Genomic DNA, 23,769 nt, shown 5'->3' with positions numbered 1-23,769 from the left:
ACGCTAGCGTTTTTTTAAATCCGTCACAATGCGTCGTTTTGCAGAAAAAACGCATCCTGCAAAAGTGCTTGCAGGATGCGTTTTTTCCCCATAGACTTCTATTGACGACGCATTTGCGACGGATTGGCACACTTCGCATCTGTCTTGCGACGGATGCGTCGTGCTTTGGCGGACCGTCGGGAGAAAAAAACCCTACATGTAACGTTTTTTTCTCCCGACGGACCGCTTTTTCCGACCGCGCATGCGCGGCCGGAACTCCGCCCCCACCTCCCCGCACCTTACAATGGGGCAGCGGATGCGGCGGAAAAATGCATCCGCTGCACCCATTGTGCAATGCAGCAAACGCTAGCGTCGGAATCTCTCCCCGACGCATGGCGACGGGGAGATTCCGACGCTAGTGTGAAAGAAGCCTTAAATAATGTGGAACATCCGTCTCAAGTTTTCCTTTAATTGAGCTCTCTTGGCAAACTAATTATCACAGCTGTTTGACATTGATTTCAGTGATCCACAGAGCCCTGAGACACAATACCATCCATGAAAAACAAAAAAATGACATCTTTATGACACAAATCCAATTTGCATAATCATTTGGAATGCGGTGTTTGAATAACTTTTTGTCTTTTAAATTTGAATGTATTTCCTTGTACAGGACAAGACGGAAATTTGTACCACACAATAAAGCTAATATTTAAAATCCACCATATCTCTATTTCATATTGCCATAGTTTTTCAAACATTCTTTCATTATTTCCGGATGTTAGATGGCCTATACATTTAGTAGTGATTCTAAAAATGTCAAGAATATTTAAAAAACCTATTCTTCCAGGTCAATTTAGTGTTAAAGTGGTTTTAGTTGCCCTTTACATTCTTTTTGATTCAAAAACTGCCCCAAATCACCCATTTTTAAAAATGCACGCCTTAAATTATCCAATTGGTATCTAGGGAGGTCTTTTTTAACCATTTAAATCTGGCACATGCAACCTCTGGCACTTTAGCTATTATTACACTACAATTCTCAGCATGCCCCGATAACTGCAGGCCCGGAGTTCTAACTTCAGAACAGCTACAAACCGGTTTTGTTTCACACTGATTAATGTAAAGTAGAGACAAATTAAATTAAATTTAAAAAAATTGCAAATTTTTGGCATATATAACATTTTAAAGATGATGTTGTCCCATGAAAAGAATGGCTAAAAACTCAACAGAGCAGATCCAAAGACATGTCTTGGCAGATCCATTTAGGCTGTGTGTACACGATGCAGATTTGGTGCAGAAAAATCTGCTGCAGTTCTGCACTAAGGCTGGTTTCACATTTGCGTTTTTTTGGGTGCGTTTTTGCGGTAAAAAACGCAAAAAAACGCATGGTGAAAAAACGCATGTAAACGCATGCAAACGCTGCGTTTTTTTGACGCATGCGTTTTTGCATGTGGTGTAAAAAACGCGGCGTTTTACCGCGTTTACATGCGTTTTTTCATGCGTTTGCGTTTTTTAAACGCATGCTGAGAAATGTGTGACAGCTGCCAATCATTAAAAAAAAGTAAAAAACCCACTATAAACAGAAATAGTTAGGGTTAGGGGTAGGGGTAGGGTTAGGGGTAGGGATCATAACCCTAACCCTAAAGGGATCCTAACCCTAACCCTACCCCTAACCCTACCCCTAACCCTAAGGGATCCTAACCCTACCCCTAAGCCTAACCCTACCCCTAACCCTACCCCTAACCCTAACCCTAAGGGATCCTAACCCTACCCCTAACCCTACCCCTAACCATAAAGGGGTTAGGGTTAGGGGTAGGGTTAGGGGTAGGGTTAGGATCCCTTTATCACCTTTACGTTGGGTGGTGGCATATTAGTGTGTTTTCAGTGTTTTTAATAAAAAAACGCATGCGTTTTTTAACGCAAAAAACGCATGCACCAAAAAACGCATGCGTCCCCACTGACTCCAATGCATTTTTTGACACAAAAAAAACGCATGAAAACGCATGCGTTTTTTTTTGGTCCAAAAACCGCTGATAAAAATACTACAAGTAGCATTTTAGAAAAAAAACGCATGCAGTAAAAAAACGCATGCGTTGCAAAACGCGACCAAACGCATACACAAAAAAACGCATGCGTTTTCAATGTTAAATATAGGGAAAAAAAACGCATGCGTTTTTTTAAAAAAAAAACGCAGCAGACAAAAACGCAAGTGTGAAACCAGCCTTAATCTGCATCTCCTGGCAGAATCTGCAGGTGCGTTTTTTGTGCGTTTTTTATGCGTTTTTTACAGTGCAGTTTTGGTGCAGATTTGAAGTGTGTTTTTTGTTCGTTTTTTGTGCGTTTTTTATGCGTTTTTTCATGCAGTTTTGTAAGCGTTTTTTAAAGCTAAATTAAGCCCTAGCCCTAACCCTAGACCTGACCCTAACCCTAGCCATAACCCTAGACCTAACCCTAAGCCATAACCCTAACCCTAGACCTAACCCTAGCCATAACCCTAAGCCTAGACCTAACCCTAACCCTAGCCCTAACCCTAACCCTAGCCATAACCCTAACCCTAGACCTAACCCTAACCCTAGCCATAACCCTAAGCCTAGACCTAACCCTAGCCCTAACCCTATTCTAACCTTAGTGGAAAAAACAAAAAACAAATTCTTTATTTTTTTATTGTTCCTACCTATGGGGGTGACAAAGAGGGGGGGTCATTTACTATTTTTTTTATTTTGATCACTGAGATAGGTTATATCTCAGTGATCAAAATGCACTTTGGAACGAATCTGCCGGCTGGCAGATTCGGCGGGCGCACTGCGCATGCGCCCGCCATTTTGGAAGATGGCGGCGCCCAGGGAGAAGACGGACGGACCCCGGGAGGAACGGTAAGTATGATGAGGTGGGGGGGGGGGGGGATCGTAGCATGGGGGGTGGATTGGAGCGCGGGGGGGTGGATCGGGCACGGGGGGGTGGATCGGAGCACGGGGGTGGATCGGAGCACGGGGGGGGTGGATCAGAGCACGGGGGGGTGATTGGAGCACGGGGGTGAGCGGACAAGAGCACGGGGGGAGCGGAGCACAGGACGGAGGGGAGCCGGAGCAGTGTACCGGACAGATCGGTGGCTTGGGGGGGATCGGTGGGGTGGGGGCACATGTTATATGTTGTATGTAATGTATGTTTTATGTGTGTTTGTGTTTTTAACCCATTGTAGTCAGTCGCCTGACGATGGGACAACGCTCCCATCATCACATTTCGATGGGAGTAGTCCCACCCGACGAATGACTACAATGAGTCACTACTGACAGAAAGACAGACACACAGACCGACACACACACACAGACCGACACACACACACACACACACACACACACAGACACTACATACCATTTCCAACATACGCTTCACATCGACCATACACTAACTTCACTACACTCCGCCCACACACTTCCTCCACATCACTGACGTCACTTCCGTCTGCTGCGGTTTTGACACCCTAATCCGCATAAAATCTGCAGATGGTTTTTACATCTGCAGTTTTTATGCGGATTTGACCCACAAAATGGGAGCCTATGGGTGCAGAAACGCTGCAGAACTGCACAAAAGAAGTGACATGCACGTCTTTGAAATCTGCAGTGTTTCTGCACGGATTTTTCTGCACCATGTGCATAGCTTTTTTTTTTTTCTATTGATTTTCATTGAATTGTAACTCACAGTGCAGTTCTGCAGCGTTTCTGCTGCAGAAAAAAACGCTGCAGAACTGCACTAAATCTGCATCGTGTGCACATACCCTTAAACTTTAGTGCGCCTTTGCATACACATCACATTCTACTTCTAGTAGTCTCTACTGTTGTTGGACGCACCTGCTCAGTAGCATCCCTCCTCTATGCCTGCTCATGCTGCATAGTGAAAAAAAGAGAATCTGGCATTCCAATTTTTTTCTTCTCAGCATACATCATCAAATGTTTATTTTCATGATTTTAAACTGTGAATGGGAAGTGACAAACAATATAAACCTTTTTTTTTTTTTTTCTTTTAACATCTTCACTCCCTTCCCCCCCCCCCCCCCCCAAGCCTGTTTTCACCTACCTGACCAGGCCAAATTTAACAATTCTGACCAGTGTCACTTTATGTGGTAATAACTCTAACGCTTCAATGAATCCTACTGATTCTGAGACTGTTTTTTCATGACATATTGTAATTTCATAATGGTGGTAAAATGTATTCGATATGACTTTTTTTCATTTGTGGGGAAAAAAAACAAACGGGAATTTGTTAAAAATTTTAATTTAGCAATTTTCAAACTATTCATTTTTATGCCCTTGAATCAGAGAGTTATATCACACAAAATCACCAAGTGCACCATTTTGGAAAGTAGAGCCCTCGGAGAACTTATCTACATGTGTGGTAGATAGTTTATAATGTTGAGCTGTAAAAATTAAAGAAAAAAAACAAAAACTTTTTCAAACAAAAATGTTTTTTAGCCTCAAATTTTGCATTTTCAGAAGGGTAACAGGAAAAAATGGAACCCAAAATTTGTTTTGCAATTTATCCTGAGTAAGCCGATACCCCATATGTGGGGGTAAACTACTGTCCAGGCGTACGTCAAAGCTCAGAAAAGGAATGACGTTTTGGAATGCAGACTTCGAAGGAATGGTATGTGGGCGTCATGTCGCATTTGGGGAGCCCCTGGATGTGCCTGAACAGTCTTAACCCCCACAAGTGACCCCATTTTGGAAACTAGACCTCCCAAGGAATTTATCTAGATGTGTGGTGAGCACCTTGAACCCACAGGTGCTTCACAGAATTTTACAACGTTGATCTGTGAAAATGAAAAAAATATATATTTTTTTTCCCACAAAAATGTTGTTTTAGTCAATTTTTTTTCCATTTTCACAAGGATAGCAGGAGAAAGTGGACCTCAAATTTGTTGTGCAACTCCTGACTACACAGATACCCTCTAAGTGGTCAAAAACGACTTTTGAGGCACAATGCAAAGCTCAGAATAGAAGAAGCACCATATTGGAGTTCAGGTTTTGGTGGAATGGTTTGAGGGTGCCAAAACATCAGAACACCCCATAAGTAATCCTATTTTACGAGCTACACCTCAATTAATTTATCTAGGGGTATGTTGATCATATTGACACCACAGGTGCGTCAAAGAATTTTATATCATTGAAGAAAAAAAATTATATACATTTTTACTGCAAAAATTTAGTTTTGGCCCAAGATTTTACATTTTCACATGGGGAAAAATAGCACCAAATGTGTTAAACAATTTCTGCTGAATGTAGAAATACCCAATATGTGGCTGTACAGTACTGCTTAACCATATGGCAAGACTGGGATAGTGCGCTATTTGCCTCCTGGAGCGCAGATTTTCCTACAATAGTTTGCGGATTCCATATACAGAGACCCTAAGTGTTAGAAGAGCAGAATCCCCCCTTCATGTGAACCCATTTTGAAAATTGTACCCCTTTGGGAATTTAACTACAGGTGAAGTAATGATTTTGACTCCATGGGTGTTTTCCAGAAACAAACCGCTTTGGATGTTGGAATGAAAATTGAAAACTGCCATTGTAGTGACCAGTACAGTGTAGTGTCCAGCTCATGTTTCAGGAGACATGCACTCTTAAGTTACAAAAATGCCAAACATGTTGACACTAAATGTGGTTTAGGCACACCAGGGCTCAGAAAAGAAAGGGTATTTGGATTTTGGAAGCGCAGAATTCGCTGGGTTTCTTTTGGGGGCGAGGAGCCATTTTACCTTTCCAGAGCCTTTGTACTAACATTAACGTGGAAGCCCCTTATTTCCATTGACAGATTATTATTATTATTATTATTATTATTATTAATTTATATAGCACCATTAATTCCATGGTGCTGTACATGAGAAATGGGTTACATACAGGGTTATAGATATCGATTACAGTAAGCAGGTTTACAGTGACAGACTGGTACAGAGGGGAGAGGACCCTGTCCTTGCGGACTTACATTCAGATGACATACCTCAGTGGAACTTGCTTTTTTGTGGACTGATTTGAAGAAGTTTTTGTTAGGAAAATGTTACATAACTTTTGGGATCACATTTATCCAGCACGCTACACTGAGCACTTACATCAGGGTTTCCATCTAAGTCTTCAAGTGACGTGATTTAGATGAAACCCCTGAGTGATCCATTCAGTATAATGAGGCAGCAGAGTTACTCTGGACTCCACCTGACCTCTAGTCAGCGGTGTCTTTTCAGAAGTTGACAAAACTGTGGCCGATGCTACTTTTATGCACTCCTAAAAGACGGTTACTGGTGGATCATATACCAGACAGCATCCACAGTGCCTCAAACTGCCTCATTATAGGAAATCTTCCGCCTGGTGTTCCGTCTGATCACATATTTCAGAAATTTCTATGGAAACCCCGATGTAAGGGCTAAGCATAGAGTGCAGGATAAAAGAGAGCAGAGTCTAAAGCTATGTGCACACGTTGCGGATTGTATGCATTTTTGCCATGTTTTTTCGCTGCAAAATCGTGGCGAAAACGCATGCACAACACAGCCCATTGAATACAATGGGATTCGAAAATGCTGTGCTAATGCTGCATATTTTTCCGTAGCCATAGGATTGCATTGAAACGCTCACTTTATGCATGTGGCTATGCCCACCATGCGTAAAGTGAGCGCTTCAAGTGCGGCTGTTCCCGGGTTTGGAGGAGAGGAGACTCTCCTCCGGGCCCTTGGGAACCATATTTCTGTTAAAAAAAAAAAAAAGAAAAAAAGAATTAAAATAAAAAATAGTGATATATTTACCTTCTGATGGCCCCCGGAGTCCTCCCGCCTCTCAGCGGTGCACGCAGCGGCTTCTGTTCCCAGAAATGCATTGCGCGAAGGACCTGGGATGACATCGCGGTCACGTGACCGTGACGTCACAAAGGTCATTCGCGCAATGCATCCGTGGGAACGGAAGCCGCCGGGAGCGCCGCTGAGGCCGTCGGAAGGTGAGAATAAAAAAAAAATGTCTAATTATTTTTAACATTCTATCTTTTACTATTGATGCTGCATAGGCAGCATCAATAGTAAAAAGTCGGTCACACTTATCAAGCACTATCCTTGACAAGTGTGACCAACCTGTCAATCAGTTTTCCAAGCGATGCTACAGATGAAGCTCATCAAGAGAATGCCAAGAGTGTGCAAAGCAGTCATCAAAGCAAAAGGTGGCTACTTTGAAGAACCTAGAATATAAGACATATTTTCAGTTGTTTCACACTTTTTTGTTAAGTATATAATTCCACATTTGTTAATTCACAGTTTTGATGCCTTCAGTGTGAATGTACAATTTTAATAGTCATGAAAATACAGAAAAATCTTTAAATGAGAAGGTGTGTCCAACTTTTGGTCTGTACTGTATATTACTGGGTGCAGCAGTCAAGACGCATTCAGAGTTTTTAGATGTGTCATGTAGCAGGACTGAGAAAGCTAACCTCACCCACACCTCACATTAGCAGCTATACGAGTACACTGTACACATTGTATAGGGTCACTAAACTACTAATCAGTGCTGGGGGCGTGGTTGGACCAAGATGAATGTGGGTACCTAGTCTGGCACTGATAATCTTATGCTGATAAAACAGCACACAGCCTAATAAGTGACGCATTGCTGAAATCAGTGTTTCAGCATCTCATTCATGCTGTTCTCAGATTACATAGCAAATACCTGCTGACAGATTTCCTCTAAAACTTAAAATCCCAATCACTTTCTCAATACAGTTTAGTTAAAAATTCTCTACTCCATCTTCCTGTTATTATATTTTTTTACTTTTGTTTTGATAACGTTTAGTTTGAGAATCCCTGATGCATGCTTTGCAACTCAAACAGGACGTCCCAGGGGACAGTGGCTGCAACCAGCAGCCATTTTCCCACTCTAAAACAAAGGGTGGGTAAACTAAGCTAAGACTAAAGGTATGTGCACATGATGCGGAAAATGCTGTGGATCCTCAGCGTTTCCGCAGCTGCGGGTCAGCAGCAGCGGGTCCGCAGCAGTTTCCCATGAGTTTACATTACAATGTAAACCTATGGGAAACAAAAAACACTGTGCACATGCTGTGGAAAAAAACGTGCGGAAACGCAGCGGTTTACATTCCACAGCATGTCACTTCTTTCTGCGGATTCCACAGCGGTTTTACAGCTGCTCCTATGGAAAACCGCAGTTGTAAAACCGCAGTGAAAACCGCAGAAAAACCGTGGTAAATCCGCAATAAATCTGCAGCAAAAACGCAGAGTTTTTGCCCTGCAGATTTATCAAATCTGCTGCGGAAAACTCTGCAGTGGACCAGAATACGTGTGCACATAGCCTAAGGATCTGAAATCAGTGAGAAGTACTGTACACCTGCACTTTGTTGTTTATTAGAAATTAAAGCGACTACGTCAGCGGGTTTGTAATCTGATAGAAGCTTGATGTGAGACCCAGATTGCAGGTATGTTTCACTTGGTAGGATTTGTGCTGTCGTTTAAAAAAAAATGAAATCACTGATTTTTCAGCAGGATAATATCACTAGAGGACTAATTGTCTTGTGCCATGTAGTCCTCCAGCTCTGTGTAATCACTTCCCCCAGCACAGATTAGCAGATTTGTGAAGAAAAAGCTGCAGATCAGTGGTGTGGGTGAGGTTACACAAAGCTTAGCAAGACGCTACGATCACATGCTCTGCATTTGGTCAGTATTTTACATCAGTATCTGTAAGTTCAAACCAGGAGTGGGTGATAAATGCAGAAGTGGTGCATATGTTTCTATTATACTTTTCCTCTGATTGTTCCACTCCTGGTTTTTGCTTACAGATACTGATGTAAAATACTGAAAGTGTGAATATGACCTTAGAAAAAATTGTAGACCTGCAACAGAGAAAACCGTTATTTTATCAAAGCTCCACCAAGCGGACCGCTAAGTTACTCATCGCTGGAATCAGGGTCTCTGCCGCATCATCATACTGCTCTCTGATTGCATAGTAAAAACCTGGCGACAGATTCTCGATAAGCAATTTGATTCCTTTGATGCCCTAATCTCATTGCACTTATACTGTTTTGTAAAGTTTTTTTTATAGTGTCCAGTAAAGACGTGCGGATCAGGCAAAATTCTTATTCACCTATTCGCAAACTTTTTGCTCCGAGATTTTAATGTCCTTTATTATTTTCTAGGGTCTCTCCAAAATCGGGAGCATAATAAATGTAACATGTAAAAAGAAAAAATCCTTATATTCACCTCAGCTCACCTCTCCAGCCCATCTACTACTCACCACCACCAATCTGGTCCTCACTGCATCTTTGGTTCGGCATCAGCAGTGCTGAAACCCAAGAGTCTTTGCACGCCATGACATCACGCACCGTGACCTTTGCAGGTGCATGCATAAACCATCCAGCCTAGCAAACTCTGAATCCTCGGCCTAGCGTCCATGGCCCTAGGGATTTCAACGCTTCCAGTGCTGATCTGAAGATGCTACAAGGACTGGACTGTGGCGGTGAGTAGTGGAGGGGCCGGAAAGGCGAGTATAAAGGCTTTTCTTTTTAAAAAACAAACAAAAAAACCATTTTGATGGCCTTTTGTGGTTCAGAAAAATGGGGCCAAAAATGTATTTTTGTGTTGTTTTTATTTATGTACAGTATGTACCATTCATTCTTCTCAGATACTTGTAGCTTAGTTTTTGCTATTTTTTTTTTTTTTTTGTAGCTTTCCTGGCACTTTTCAATAACTTTAGAAAAGCCAATGGGTATAATGACAAAATAAAAATGCCACAACCAATAGCCAATGTAAGTAGGGAATCTTATATTTCATTACATTTACAATAATGTTTTTGGCTAAAAGAAAAATGCCATGAAAAACTTGGGAGTTGTTCATAAATATGCTATGATTAAAACCAGTCATAAGCAAGTTTCACTTCGTGCTCCTCAACACTTTTGCTGTGCATTTTCCATTCCATCCATTGTAAGTAATACCAAGTCTTAACCTTGCAGCGATAGATTGATAATAATAATAATAATAATAATTATTCTATTTATATAGCACCAACATATTCCATAGCACTCTACAATATACAAATATTAATATTTTAAAAAATGTTAATTATTACCCCAAGATGCACATTAGTACCTGTTAAGATCGACGCTTGAATACAGGTCAAGACCCTTGCTAAAATATTTGTGTTGGGAGTCCAGACAAGATAAAGATGCTGCACAGGTACCATGCTTTTTCCATTCATGTTTCCTATAAAGAAGAAATCAGTTTGAGAATAACAACCCTCATTTCTTTATGAGATACACTCTAAAAAATGGCAAAAACAAAGCAAGACCTAATGGTATAAAATAGGTTAGGTTGATCTTCTTGAACCATTGCTCCATTTAAAAGCAATAACTGGCAGAGGTTTGTCTTAAGTCGATTTCATACATCCTGATATTTCCGGTACCGGAGTGGTCAGTGTCAGTGTGTGTAATACTTGTGGAACACGTGTGGCAACCATGTGCTGCATCAGTACCACACGGATGGGTGCCAGGGAAGCAGCATACAGTTAGCGCTGTTCCCCGGGCTGGGTGCTGAAGACGGCTCTCATCATTCATGCCAGTGATCAACATGAGCAGGGGAAAATGTTGAGAGTTATATTCAAGTGATAACAGAAACAGCAGGCGGAAGCTGATGGGACTACTTCTCCCATCAGCCTACACCAGCTGCTTCTAATAATGATAGCAGAATCGGCTGATGGGAGTATCCACAGCCTCAGCTAGTTAAAAACTAGCATAATACACTTTTCGACAAATTATTGACTCAAATTTTGAACTAAAGCCAGATGTGTATTCTAAAAAAAGACTTCTGCTTCTTACTTCTGGATTCACTTCTGGCTTTAGTATCACAAAGTGCCACTGAAACAGCATAAAAAATGCATGTGTGCTTTCAGCAGTACACACGTTTTAGGCTATGTCCCCACGATCAAGAATAGGAGCGCTTCGGACACAGCATAGTTTTGCTGTGTCCAAAACGCTCCGTTCTAATTGGCGCACTTGAAGTCAATACATGTAATGACATTCATTTGGTCCAAATCCACAGCAGAAATTGACATCCTGCGGCTCGTAAACCCACAGCGCGGGTGAGTTTACACAGCGGTAAATAGAAGCACAGTGGGCATGGGATGTCTATAAATCCCATCCACTGTGCTTCTAATGTACAGTAGAAAGCAGCACCAATACGCTGCGTCCAAAATGCTGCTCTTCCTGATCGTGGGGACGTAGCTTACAATAAAATGCCATTAACAGTGAAAATAGCACTATATTACTATTCAATAAAATGTCATACAAAAGTTATTTAGTTAGTTTATGCTCTCATTTTATCTCCGCTGCACCATAGTATTCAGCTTTTGTTTCGTTTTAAAATCTGCCATATGGTTTCAGAGGTACGGATGGTTTTTTTTTATTTAGTGCTATTTTTTATGGTCTTTAACAGGAGCCCTGGCTCACAGGATTCTCAGCTGGTGTGTCTTTAGGCTGCTACTTACTCACCTTGTGAAGAAACTGAAGAAAATGGGCAAAATAAGGTAAAAAAAAAAAAAAAAATTGAATAAACCAAAAAGAACCTTATGTCATTCTGATATTTTATATAAGACTTAACTTTTATCACCTTAAAACCATAAAATACGTGCAATCAACATACAGACAACCATGCTAGACTAACACAGCCCTCACACTGTACCCTGATTGAAACTGCCTGTCAGCGGAGGTTGGCACCCTACAGACAGCACGAGATAGGCGCCCCTGCTCCTCGATGGCTGTCCCTAAATCTCCTGTGTGTCACCTGAAACTTTGGTGTATCAGATAAACCACCATTTAGACACAACAGGAAAATGGAGAAAAGGCAGCAATTGATGGATGGCAGTATTTAGACAGTGTGCAAAAGGGTGAATAACATGATAGTAAACAGGGGCAAAAGTGCAGAAATAGTACTTCGCTAAGACTGTTCCCTGCTGATATAAGTAACCTGCCTAACTGCGGGAGTTCGCACCCTACTGTACAGCGAATATGGTGCCCCCACTCCACAGCGGCTAACCTGGAAATCCCTAACAATTGAATAAAAAAACTCACAAGATACCATACATTAGGCCTTATACATATACTAGCTGAAGAGCCCGGCGTTGCCTGGGCATAGTAAATATCTGTGGTTAGTTATAGCACCTCACTTCTCTTATTTTCCCATCACGCCTCTCATTTTCCCAATCACATCTTTCATTTTCTCCCTCACATCTCTCATTTTCTCCCTCACACCTCTCATTTTCTCCCTCACTCCTCTCATTCCCCCCTAACACTTGTCATTTCAACCTCACATCTGTCATTTTCTGATCACTCCACTATTTTTCCTCACTTCTCTCATTTTGCACTCACACCTTTTCATTTTCACCTCACACCTCTCATTTTCACCTCATCACCTCAGTATATACATGTTTGTCATCTCCCTTATATATAGTATACATCTGTATGTCATCTCCCTTATATATAGTATACATCTGTATGTCATCTCCTGTATATAGTATATACCTGTATGTCATCTCCCCTGTATATAGTATATACCTGCTGTGTGTCATCTCCCCTATATATAGTATATACCTGAATGTCATCTCCTTCTATATATAGTATATACCTGTATGTCATCTCCTCCTGTATATAGTATATACCTGTGTGTCATCTCCCCTGTATATAGTATATATCTGAGTGTCATCTTCTCCTGCATATAGTATATACCTGCATGTCATCTTCTATATATAGCATATACCTGTATGTCATCTCCTCCTGTATATAGTATATACCTGTGTGTCATCTCCCCTGTATACAGTATATATCTGAGTGTCATCTCCTCCTGCATATAGTATATACCTGCATGTCAGCTTCTATATATAGCATATACCTGTATGTCATCTCCTCCTGTATATAGTATATACCTGTATGTCATCTCCTCCTGTATTTATATGTACCTATATGTCATCTCCTCCTCTATATAGTATATACCTGTGTGTCATCTCTCCTGTATATAGTATATATCTGTGTGTCATCTCCCCTGTATATAGTATATACCTGTGTGTCATCTCCTCCTGTATTAGACCTCGTTCACACGTTATTTGCTCAGTATTTTTACCTCAGTATTTGTAAGCTAAATTGGCAGCCTGATAAATCCCCAGCCAACAGGAAGCCCTCCCCCTGGCAGTATATATTAGCTCACACATACACATAATAGACAGGTCATGTGACTGACAGCTGCCGTATTTCCTATATGGTGCAATTGTTGTAGTTTGTCTGCTTATTAATCAGATTTTTATTTTTGAAGGATAATACCAGACTTGTGTGTTTTAGGGCGAGTTTCGTTTGTCAAGTTGTGTGTGTTGAGTTGCGTGTGGCGACATGCATGTAGCGACTTTTGTGAGATGAGTTTTGTGTAGCAACATGCGTGTAGCAACTTTTTATGTGTCGAGTTGCATGTGACAGGTTAGTGTAGCAAGTTGTGTGCAGCAGGTTTTGCGCATGGCGAGTTTTGCGCGTTGCGAGTATTATGTGTGGTGCCTTTTGAGTATGTGCAAGTTTTGTGTGAGGCAACTTTTGCATGTGTTGCAACTTTTGTGCATGTGGCAATTTTTCCGCGTGTGCAAGTTTTGCGTGTGGCGAGTTTTTCATGTGGAGAATTTTGCACTTGTGGCGAGTTTTGCAAGAGCCTAGTTTTTGCATGTGGCGAGTTCTGCGCGTGGCGAGTTTTGAGTGGCGACTTTTGTGTTTTGACTTTTATGTGGCGAGGTTGGTGTATTTGTGGTGAAATGTGTGCTGAGGGTAATATGTGTTCAAGCACGTGGTAGTGTGTGGCGCATTTTGTGTGTGTTCATATCCTCGTGTGTGGTGAGTATCCCATGTCGAGGCCCCACCTTAGCAACTGTATGGTATATACTCTTTGGCGCCATCGCTCTCATTCTTTAAGTCCCCCTTGTTCACATCTGGCAGCTGTCAATTTGCCTCCTACACTTTTCCTTTCATTTTTTCCCATTATGTAGATAGGGGCAAAATTGTTTGGTGAATTGGAAAGCGTGGGGTTAAAATTTCACCTCACAACATAGCCTATGACGCTCTCGGGGTCCAGACGTGTGACTGTGCAAAATTTTGTTGCTGTAGCTGCGACGCTTCCAACACTTTTCCTTTCACTTTTTCCCCATTATGTAGATAGGGGCAAAATTGTTTGGTGAATTGGAATGCGCGGGGTTAAAATTTCACCTCACAACGAAGCCTATGACGCTCTCAGGGTCCCGACGTGTGACTGTGCAAAATTTTGTTTCTGTAGCTGCGACGCCTCCAACACTTTTCCTTTCACTTTTTTCCCCATTATGTAGATAGGGGCAAAATTGTTTGGTGAATTGGAACGCGCGGGGTTAAAATTTCACCTCACAACATAGCCTATGACGCTCTCAGGGTCCAGACGTGTGACTGTGCAAAATTTTGTTGCTGTAGCTGCGACGCCTCCAACACTTTTCCTTTCACTTTTTTCCCCATTATGTAGATAGGGGCAAAATTGTTTGGTGAATTGGAACGCGCGGGGTTAAAATTTCACATCACAACATAGCCTATGACGCTCTCGGGGTCCAGACGTGTGACTGTGCAAAATTTTGTGGCTGTAGCTGCGACGGTGCAGATGCCAATCCCGGACATACACACATACACACACATTCAGCTTTATATAGTAGATATATATAAGTCTTATATAAAATATCAGAATGACATAAGGTTCTTTTTGGTTTACTCACCTCATGAAGACCATAAAAATTAGCACTACGTAAAAGGGCTTATTTCTCTGGAACCGTCTGGCAAAATTTACTATAACCCCTTCCTAACACTGTAAGTACAAGGTATTTCCTATCTTGAAGTGCAATTGGCGTGGGGGGGGGCTGATAGTAGTCATGGCAGCTGGTGGTCAAATAACTGCCAACTTTGGTGGCCTGTTAGACTCGGATAAAAGAATGTTCTAGAAGGTGTTCTGTCAGTGTCACAGAGAGCTCTAATGCATTGCAATAAATTTGGGCAGTAATTACACAAATAAAACGTAAAAGTCCAATGGAGGATATACTGTAAAATAACAAACGTAGCAAAAACTATGTAAATAGAATGGTATACCTAAAAATGTCCTCTCCGGTGCCAAAAAACAAAAAACAAGCCGCCATACAGCTCATTCAGCGGAGAAAGAAAACAGCTATAGCTTGCAGAATATAGAGATGCAAAACCAATTCTTTTTCTATAAAATAGTTTTTGCGTAAAACCGACGAAAAAAAACACAAAAACCTCCATATATGTGGTATCACTGTAATTGTACTGACCCAAAGAATAAAGATGTCTTCAAGTTATACCACAAAAACAAAAACATGACTGTCAGCAGAAAAATTATAGGTCTTAACCCATTCACCACCTGGGCTTGTTTTCACCTTCATGAACAGGCCAAATTTTACAATTTTGACTATTGTCACTTTATGAGGTAATAACTCTGGAATGCTTCAACGGATCCCACTAATTCAGAGACTGTTTATTGTGACATACTGTACTTCATGATAGTGGTAAAATTTATTCAACATGACTTGCATTTATTTTGCAAAAATAATGGAAATTTGTCAAATTTGGAAAATTTAGCAATTTTCAAAGTTTGAATTCCTATGCTCTTAAATCAGACAGTTATGTCACACAAAATAGTTAATAAATAACATTTCCCACATGTCTAGTTTACATCAGCACAATTAGGGAATTTTTTTTTTAGGAAGTTATACGGGTTAAGTGTTGACCAGCGATTTCTCATTTTTCCAACAAAATTAAGAGAACCATTTTTTTTTAGGGACCACATCACATTTGAGGTGACGTTGAGGGGTCTACATGACAGAAAATACACAAGTGACACCATTCTAAAAACTTCCCCCCCCCCCAAGGTGTTCAAAACCACACTCAAAAAGTTTATTAACCCTTCAAGTGCTTCACTGGAATTAATGGAATGTTGAAGGAAAAAATTAACATTCAACTTTTTATCACAAAAATTTTACTTTAGACCCAATTTTTTTGTTTTCTAAAGGGTAACAGGAGAAATTGGACCACAAAAGTTGTTGTGCAATTTCTCAAGAGTATGAGGATACTACTATGTGGGGGAAAACCACTGTTTGTGTGCACGGCAAGGCTCAGAAGGGAAGATGCACCACTTGTCTGTCGCATTTGGAGAGCCCTTGATGTGCCTAAATAGTGGAAACCCCCACAAGTGACCCCTCACTTTGGAAACTAGACCCTCCAAGGAGTTGTGAAAATAGGAAAATTACATTTTTTTCCACAAAAATTCTTTTAGCCACATTTTTTTTTACTTTCACAATGGTAGCTGGAGAAAATGAACCCCAAATTTGTAGTGCAATTTCTCATGAGTATGCCGATACCCGATATATGTGGGGAAAAAAACACTGTTTGAGTAAGTTCACACAGGGAGTTTTTGCTGCTTTTTTATGCTAATTTTCAGCTGCTTTTTACAGTACCTGAAAAGCCTATGAGATTTCAAAAATCTCATGCACACTGTCAAGTGCTGCTGCAGTGCAGTATAGAGCAACCTCCACCAGGGGGTGCTGGTTAAGGTAAAGAGGTTGTACACACAGCGCAGCAACACTGAACAACAACACAGGTAATGAAAGAGACGTCAGACAAGTCAAGGTCATACACGGAGATAGCAGCACCGTACAGAAGGGGCGAGCAGAGAATAGTCGGGGACAAGCAAGAAATTAGAGCCTACCGGGAACGTGGTAACCAAAACATGAGACGTAAGACGGAGTCGGGGTACAAGCCAGAAGTCAGAACAAGTCATAAAAGGGTGCAGGCAGACAGAGGCAAAAGGAACACTATTACTAGTATCCAGGTCAGGTGCTCAAACCGTGCAGCATGAACTATAGCTGACACTGGCCCACAGGCTGCAGAGGACTTAAATAGCTCAACCAGCTTCAAAGTGAGGCAGAGCCAGATGAGATGTCACACACAGCTCTGCTACCTGTAGATTGTAGGTTGCATGATGTGTCCATGCAGCCTGCCATCCAGCAGAGTGGACCTGATCCCCATTCACTTGAATGGGGGTCCGACATTACAGTGTTTGACACGCTGTCATATGCATGACAGCGTGGCAAACACCGCTTCTGATCGGCGAGGAAATTCTCCCAGCCGGTCAGAGAGCCGCGGTTCCTACAATGTCAGGAGACAGCGGGGAGTGCTCAGCTGTAATCGGATGTGTAAACTTCACCTCTGATCACTGGTGTCAGCTGATGGAACTACTGCTTCCATATATCTGACACCTGCCATCGCTACTTACAGTGAGAAAGGAGCGGCAGATGGGAGTATTCATCTGCCGCTCCTGCACTATAAATAAATAAAAAAAAAAATTAAAAAAAAAAATCGGCGTAGGTTCCACCCTCATATCCAGCCAGACAAAACTCACAGCTAGAGGCTGCAACCCCCAGTTGTCAGCTTCAGCAAGGCTGGATATCAAGAATAGAGGGGTCCTTAATTAATTAAATAATTAATTTAAAAAAAAACAGCGTGGGGTTCCCCCATTTTGGTATTCTCAGGCTGGTAAGGGGCCATTGATATAGGCCTCCCAGCCTAAAAATAGCAGCCCTTAGCTGCCCAGAAAAGGCACATCTATTAGATGCGCCAATTCTGACGCTTTGCCCGGCTCTTCCCACTTGCCCTGTAGCGGTGGCAAGTGGGGTAATGAGGGGTTAATGTCACCTTGCTATTGTAAGGGGACATTAAGCCTGCCTAATAATGGAGAGGTGTCAATAAGACACCTATCCATTACTAATCCTATAGCAGTTAAAGGGTTAAATAAACACACATACATGCAGAAAAAAGTATTTTAATGAACTAAAACACCACACAGTTTTGACAATCTTTTTATTGTTCTGTCATTCCAAAGCAAAGCCATCGATCTTCTGTAATAAAAATAAAATAAAAAAGTATACTCCCTGATCCGTCATAGTCCGATATAATGAGTGTCCCACGCAGTATCTGGGCGAGATAAAGCTTATAACCGGGAGCGCTGCTAATGCGACTGCTCCCGGCTGTAAGCGACTGGGGAATAAATGAGACGGAGCGGCTCCGTAACTAGCGGTGACGTCACGGAGCCTGTGCTCCCTCACAGCCTGACCTGAGGTAACCTCTGCACCGTGGGAAAATGCCGGGGTAGAGGATATCGCAGGTAATTTATCGATCTATTCTATCTGCAGGAAGTTGTTTTTTTTTTTTGTGTGCACTCAACTTTACAAAGAGAAAAAAAAAAAGTATGAAAAAACGCACCAAAAACACGGCAAAAACGCTGCAAAACACGCAGCAAAAACGCACCTAAACCTGCGTTTTTGGCAAAGCTTCTTTCCTGCCCAGATCAGGTTTTGCTGCAGAAAACAAAATGCAGCAAAAACGCCCTGTGTGAATTTACCCTTTGGGAGCACGCAGCATCGGACTGGAGCTCCTTGGGCCCACCAGAGAAAATCATTCTTTGGGCCCACTATGTAGCTACATAGAAATAAATACAAGACCACATGTAGTATACCACAGCCCTGCCCTATAGAATATAATGTAACCCCCTATAGTATATAATGCAGCCACCCCATAGAATATAATATAGCCCACCTCATATAGTATAGCACAGCCCTCCCCCATAGAATATAATGCAGCCCGCCATATCATATAATACAGCTCACCTCATGTAGTGTAACACAGCCCTCCCCCATAGAATATAATGTGGCTCCTCATAAAATATAATACAGCCACCCCATAGAATATAATGAAGTCTTACAGAATTATGGCCACCACGTTGGGGATGGGACTGTGGCTTGTCCCCTGATGTTGTCGCAAATGCGGTGAAACATGTTGGGGGAACTAGTGCGATAAATTTGTATGTCAAATTCTGCCAAATAAGTGTTAGCACTCCACAGTGTTGCCCATTAAGTATAAGAAATCCAGCATCGAGCACTCTACTGACAACAAATTTAGGCAGATTAGGGACCTCATTTTTAGACCCTAAAGCAATTTTTAACATTAATATAATAAAAGTTAAATTTTAGGGCTTGATAGTGAGCGTTTATTTGGGGTTCTCCCCAATTTGTTAATAACACGGTCTGTGAAAATCAGAGACAAGTGAACAGCCCCATAGGCTATAATGGATTTAAAAAAAAAAAAAAAAAAAAGAGTAGGGACCTGTTCTATCTGAGAAAACCACAGACAGACCATGTACGTGCAACATGGATGTCTGGATGAGGTCTAAACACTGATGCTGCAGTTCATCACGTCCTCCCCTGCAGCTGATGCCGATACAACTAAAGGAGCTGTCTGCTCAAAACACAGTGATGAGCTATTCATCAATATTATGTTGTTTGTGGTCAGATTCCCACGCTGACCAAATGTTGGCGGCAATATGTAAACACTTTCCATAGAGCCGCTGAGTGCGGGAGCTGCTGCGTAGCAGGTGCTGCCGGGTACTGCAAAACGGCTGCAGCTATAAGAGCTGGTCTGCTGTACCCAGCAATGGCTGCTACACATTCAATGGAATGACTATTGCAGCTACATTCATCACTATAGCTGACCTGAATAACAACAGATCAGTGGTGTGGGGCTGGATGTTGGACGCCAATAATCACATTATTATAATTGGACACCTGGATAGGTTATCAATCAAGTTTTGACTGTCCAACACCAATAAATTATACAATTTCTCACATAGAAGTACACAATCACCCTTTATATAACTTTCCATTGAATCCATGGTAATTTTGCTGTCCTGGAAGCGATGGGGCAAGGCTTCCTGGCCACATGTTCTGCTTATCTGAGAGAGGGGTGAAGGATTTAGGCCGCCGTCACACATGCGAGTTTTACGGACGTAAGAGCGCAGAATCTACGTCCGTAAAACTCGCAAAAAATACGGCACAATTATTCTCTATGCCCCTGCTCCTATTTGCCGTATTTTACTGATCAGTATTATACGGCTTTCTACGGCCGTACAAAATCGCAGCATGCTGCGTTTGTCACCGTACTGCGCAAGAAATACGCCAATGAAAGTCTATGGAAGCGTGAAAAATACGGATTACACACGGACAAGCAGTGTGACTTGCGAGAAATACGCAGCGCTGTTAGAGAGAAAAGCCGGTAATTCAGTGCGGTGTACAGTAAAATCACACTGACAGCTTACAGTAGAATAGGTAGAATAAATGTGTACACATAGAATAGGTATATATATATATATATATGTCAGTGAGACACATATATGTATATATATTAATATTTATTCCAGCGCTAGACAGCTTGAAAGCCGGTAATTCAATTACCGGCTTTTTCCTTCTCCTTCCTAAAACCCGACATGATTTGAGACATGGTTTACATACAGTAAACCATGTCTTCTCTCCATTTTTTTTGCAGATTCCACACTACTAATGTCAGTAGTGTGTATCTGCAAAATTTGGCCGTTCTAGCTCTTAAAATAAAGGGTTAAATGGCGGAAAAAATTGGCGTGGGCTCCCGCGCAATTTTCTCCGCCAGAGTAGTAAAGCCAGTGACTGAGGGCAGATATTAATAGCCTGGAGAGGGTCCACGGTTATTGGCCCCCCCCTGGCTAAAAATATCTGCCCCCAGCCACCCCAGAAAAGGCACATCTGGAAGATGCGCCTATTCTGGCACTTGGCCACTCTCTTCCCATTCCCGTGTAGCGGTGGGATATGGGGTAATGAAGGGTTAATGCCACCTTGCTATTGTAAGGTGACATTAAGCCTAATTAATAATGGAGAGGCGTCAATTATGACACCTATCCATTATTAATCCAATTGTAGTGAAGGGTTAAATAAAACACAAACACATTATTTAAAATTATTTTAATGAAATAAAAACAATGGTTGTTGCAGTATTTTATTCAACGCCCAATCCAGTCACTGAAGACCCTCGTTCTGTGAGTAAAAAAACATAATAAACCAACAATATACTTACCCTCCGCAGATCTGTAACGTCCAACGATGTAAATCCTTCTGAAGGGGTTAAAACATTTTGCAGCAAGGAGCTGTGCTAATGCAGGCTGCTCCTCGCTGCAAAACCCCAGGGAATGAGGCTAAAAATAGATCAATGATCTATATTTAGCTTTATTTGCGGTGAGGCGCCCTCTGCTGGCTGTTCATAGATCGTGGGAAATTACCTAGAAAGCTCCCTGGCTTTCTAGGTAATTTCCCACGATCTATGAACAGCCAGCAGAGGGCGCCTCACCGCAAATAAAGCTAAATATAGATCATTGATCTATTTTTAGCCTCATTCCCTGGGGTTTTGCAGCGAGGAGCAGCCTGCATTAGCACAGCTCCTTGCTGCAAAATGTTTTAACCCCTTCAGAAGGATTTACATCGTTGGACGTTACAGATCTGCGGAGGGTAAGTATATTGTTGGTTTATTATGTTTTTTTACTCACAGAACGAGGGTCTTCAGTGACTGGATTGGGCGTTGAATAAAATACTGCAACAACCATTGTTTTTATTTCATTAAAATAATTTTAAATAATGTGTTTGTGTTTTATTTAACCCTTCACTACAATTGGATTAATAATGGATAGGTGTCATAATTGACGCCTCTCCATTATTAATTAGGCTTAATGTCACCTTACAATAGCAAGGTGGCATTCACCCTTCATTACCCCATATCCCACCGCTACACGGGAATGGGAAGAGAGTGGCCAAGTGCCAGAATAGGCGCATCTTCCAGATGTGCCTTTTCTGGGGTGGCTGGGGGCAGATATTTTTAGCCAGGGGGGGGCCAATAACCGTGGACCCTCTCCAGGCTATTAATATCTGCCCTCCGTCACTGGCTTTACTACTCTGGCGGAGAAAATTGCGCGGGAGCCCACGCCAATTTTTTCCGCCATTTAACCCTTTATTTTAAGAGCTAGAACGGCCAAATTTTGCAGATACACACTACTGACATTAGTAGTGTGGAATCTGCAAAAAAAATGGAGAGAAGACATGGTTTACTGTATGTAAACCATGTCTCAAATCATGTCGGGTTTTAGGAAGGAGAAGGAAAAAGCCGGTAATTGAATTACCGGCTTTCAAGCTGTCTAGCGCTGGAATAAATATTAATATATATACATATATGTGTCTCACTGACATATATATATATATATATATATATATATATATACCTATTCTATGTGTACACATTTATTCTACCTATTCTACTGTAAGCTGTCAGTGTGATTTTACTGTACACCGCACTGAATTACCGGCTTTTCTCTCTAATATATGTGTCTACTGACATATATATATATGTATATATATATATATATATATATAGACAGTATATATATATTTTCTTTTCTTTTTGGGACACATGGATCACTTCTATAGCGGTATGTTGGTTTTGCTAGCCTGCGAGAAAACCACGCAGTACGGATGCCATACGGATTACATACGGAGGATGCCATGCGCAAAAAACGCTGACACACCCTGCCTACGGAGGAGCTACGGACCACTTTTTTCGGGACTTTTCAGCGTATTACGGCCGTAATATACGGACCGTATTGTTTTACGCTGTGTGTGACGCCGGCCTTATGGCTCCCTCCCTCTGTCTGAACATAGCTGCTCTCCTCCTCAGGGCACTGCAGTGTAGTGAGGGGCTGCCAGACACAGGAGGGGACAGAAACAAACAAGGTTTCCTTACAGCAGGTCTGTACTTTTCCGACTGCTAGTGAGGTTAGTAATGGAGCACAGGCCCCAGTCTCCTCTCCAGCAGTAACAGACATCATGAACTACATCAGCCTATCACCACTGACGAGCAGTCTCCCTGCCTGTGCGGCCATTACTACCACTGACTAAGAAAGCAGGATATAGTAACACTTAAATAGTTTTCTCACCTCTCTTTAGTCTGCTGCTCCCAGTCCTGGCATGTTAGTGATCCTGATGGCTCCCAGGCACTCCTCTCATGCCGGCAGTGTGAGAGAGGCCTGTCTTCTGTAGCGGAATGAAGCCGATCATTTACATTTAAAGGAGCAGCATGTCTAAAGCATGAGGCAGCCCAAAACTGCCTCTAAGACCAGCCTGGGTGGCAGTGAGTATTCTTCAATAGCAGGCAGTGTTAGCCGGCTTCCTAAGGCTGATCAGGTGTGCCGCTGCTAAAGAGAAATGGGCGTGGAAAGCAGTGAATATTCATTTCTCTTTAGTAGCGGGCACAGGGTTAGCCTCAGCAGCAGCTCCTGCCTCTGTGACACGCTGCTCCCCCTTCCCTCACTCACGGGTTGCTTAGTGTGCCGCTGGGGCCTTTGAGACAGCAGGGGCCCAAGGTAGCTGCCAACCCTGTGTGCCAGCAGGGGTCAGTGCCTGGGCCCACCGGAGGATCCTCCGGTTCTCCGGTGGGCCAGTCCGACCCTGGGAGCACGGCAGGCCTCGGAAGGGAAGGAACACTGTTTGACTTTTTCATAGCAAAATTGGCTGGAATTTAGAGGGTATGCTATGTCTCCTGACATGCCCAAACAGTGGAAACTTTCCCCCCTCACTAGTGCCCCTATACTGAAATTGATCAAGTGCTTTCCTGGCATATGAATTTTGTGGTGGCATACGTGATTTATGTAGTGTCATCATGTTGGCATATGTGAGTAGTGTAGAGTTCATCAGGTTGGTATATGAGTTGTTTGGTTTACTTCATGTTGGCATAAGTGAGTTGTGTAACTCAGAAATACCTTTATTAGTCCATGGATGAGTGGAGTGGTAGACTCTGAAACAGTCTTCCGTACAC

At 42.1% G+C, this 23,769-nt stretch overlaps 1 protein-coding gene across 2 annotated transcripts in view; it reads right to left on the bottom strand.

The window, feature by feature from the left end:
* RNASET2 (ribonuclease T2) overlaps positions 1–23,769 on the bottom strand; it is a 200,511-nt gene that overhangs the window by 37,347 nt on the left and 139,395 nt on the right. For both annotated transcript variants that reach the window (XM_069769450.1, XM_069769451.1), the window contains exon 7: positions 10,094–10,207. In XM_069769450.1, the coding sequence (XP_069625551.1) occupies positions 10,094–10,207 (114 nt within the window). The remainder of the gene's footprint in view (positions 1–10,093; positions 10,208–23,769) is intronic.

This window comes from Ranitomeya imitator, chromosome 5 (genome assembly GCF_032444005.1).
Source record: "Ranitomeya imitator isolate aRanImi1 chromosome 5, aRanImi1.pri, whole genome shotgun sequence".
NCBI lineage: Eukaryota > Metazoa > Chordata > Amphibia > Anura > Dendrobatidae > Ranitomeya > Ranitomeya imitator.
Note: the sequence above shows the minus strand (reverse complement) of the source record. Positions and strands in the feature narration are given on the sequence as shown.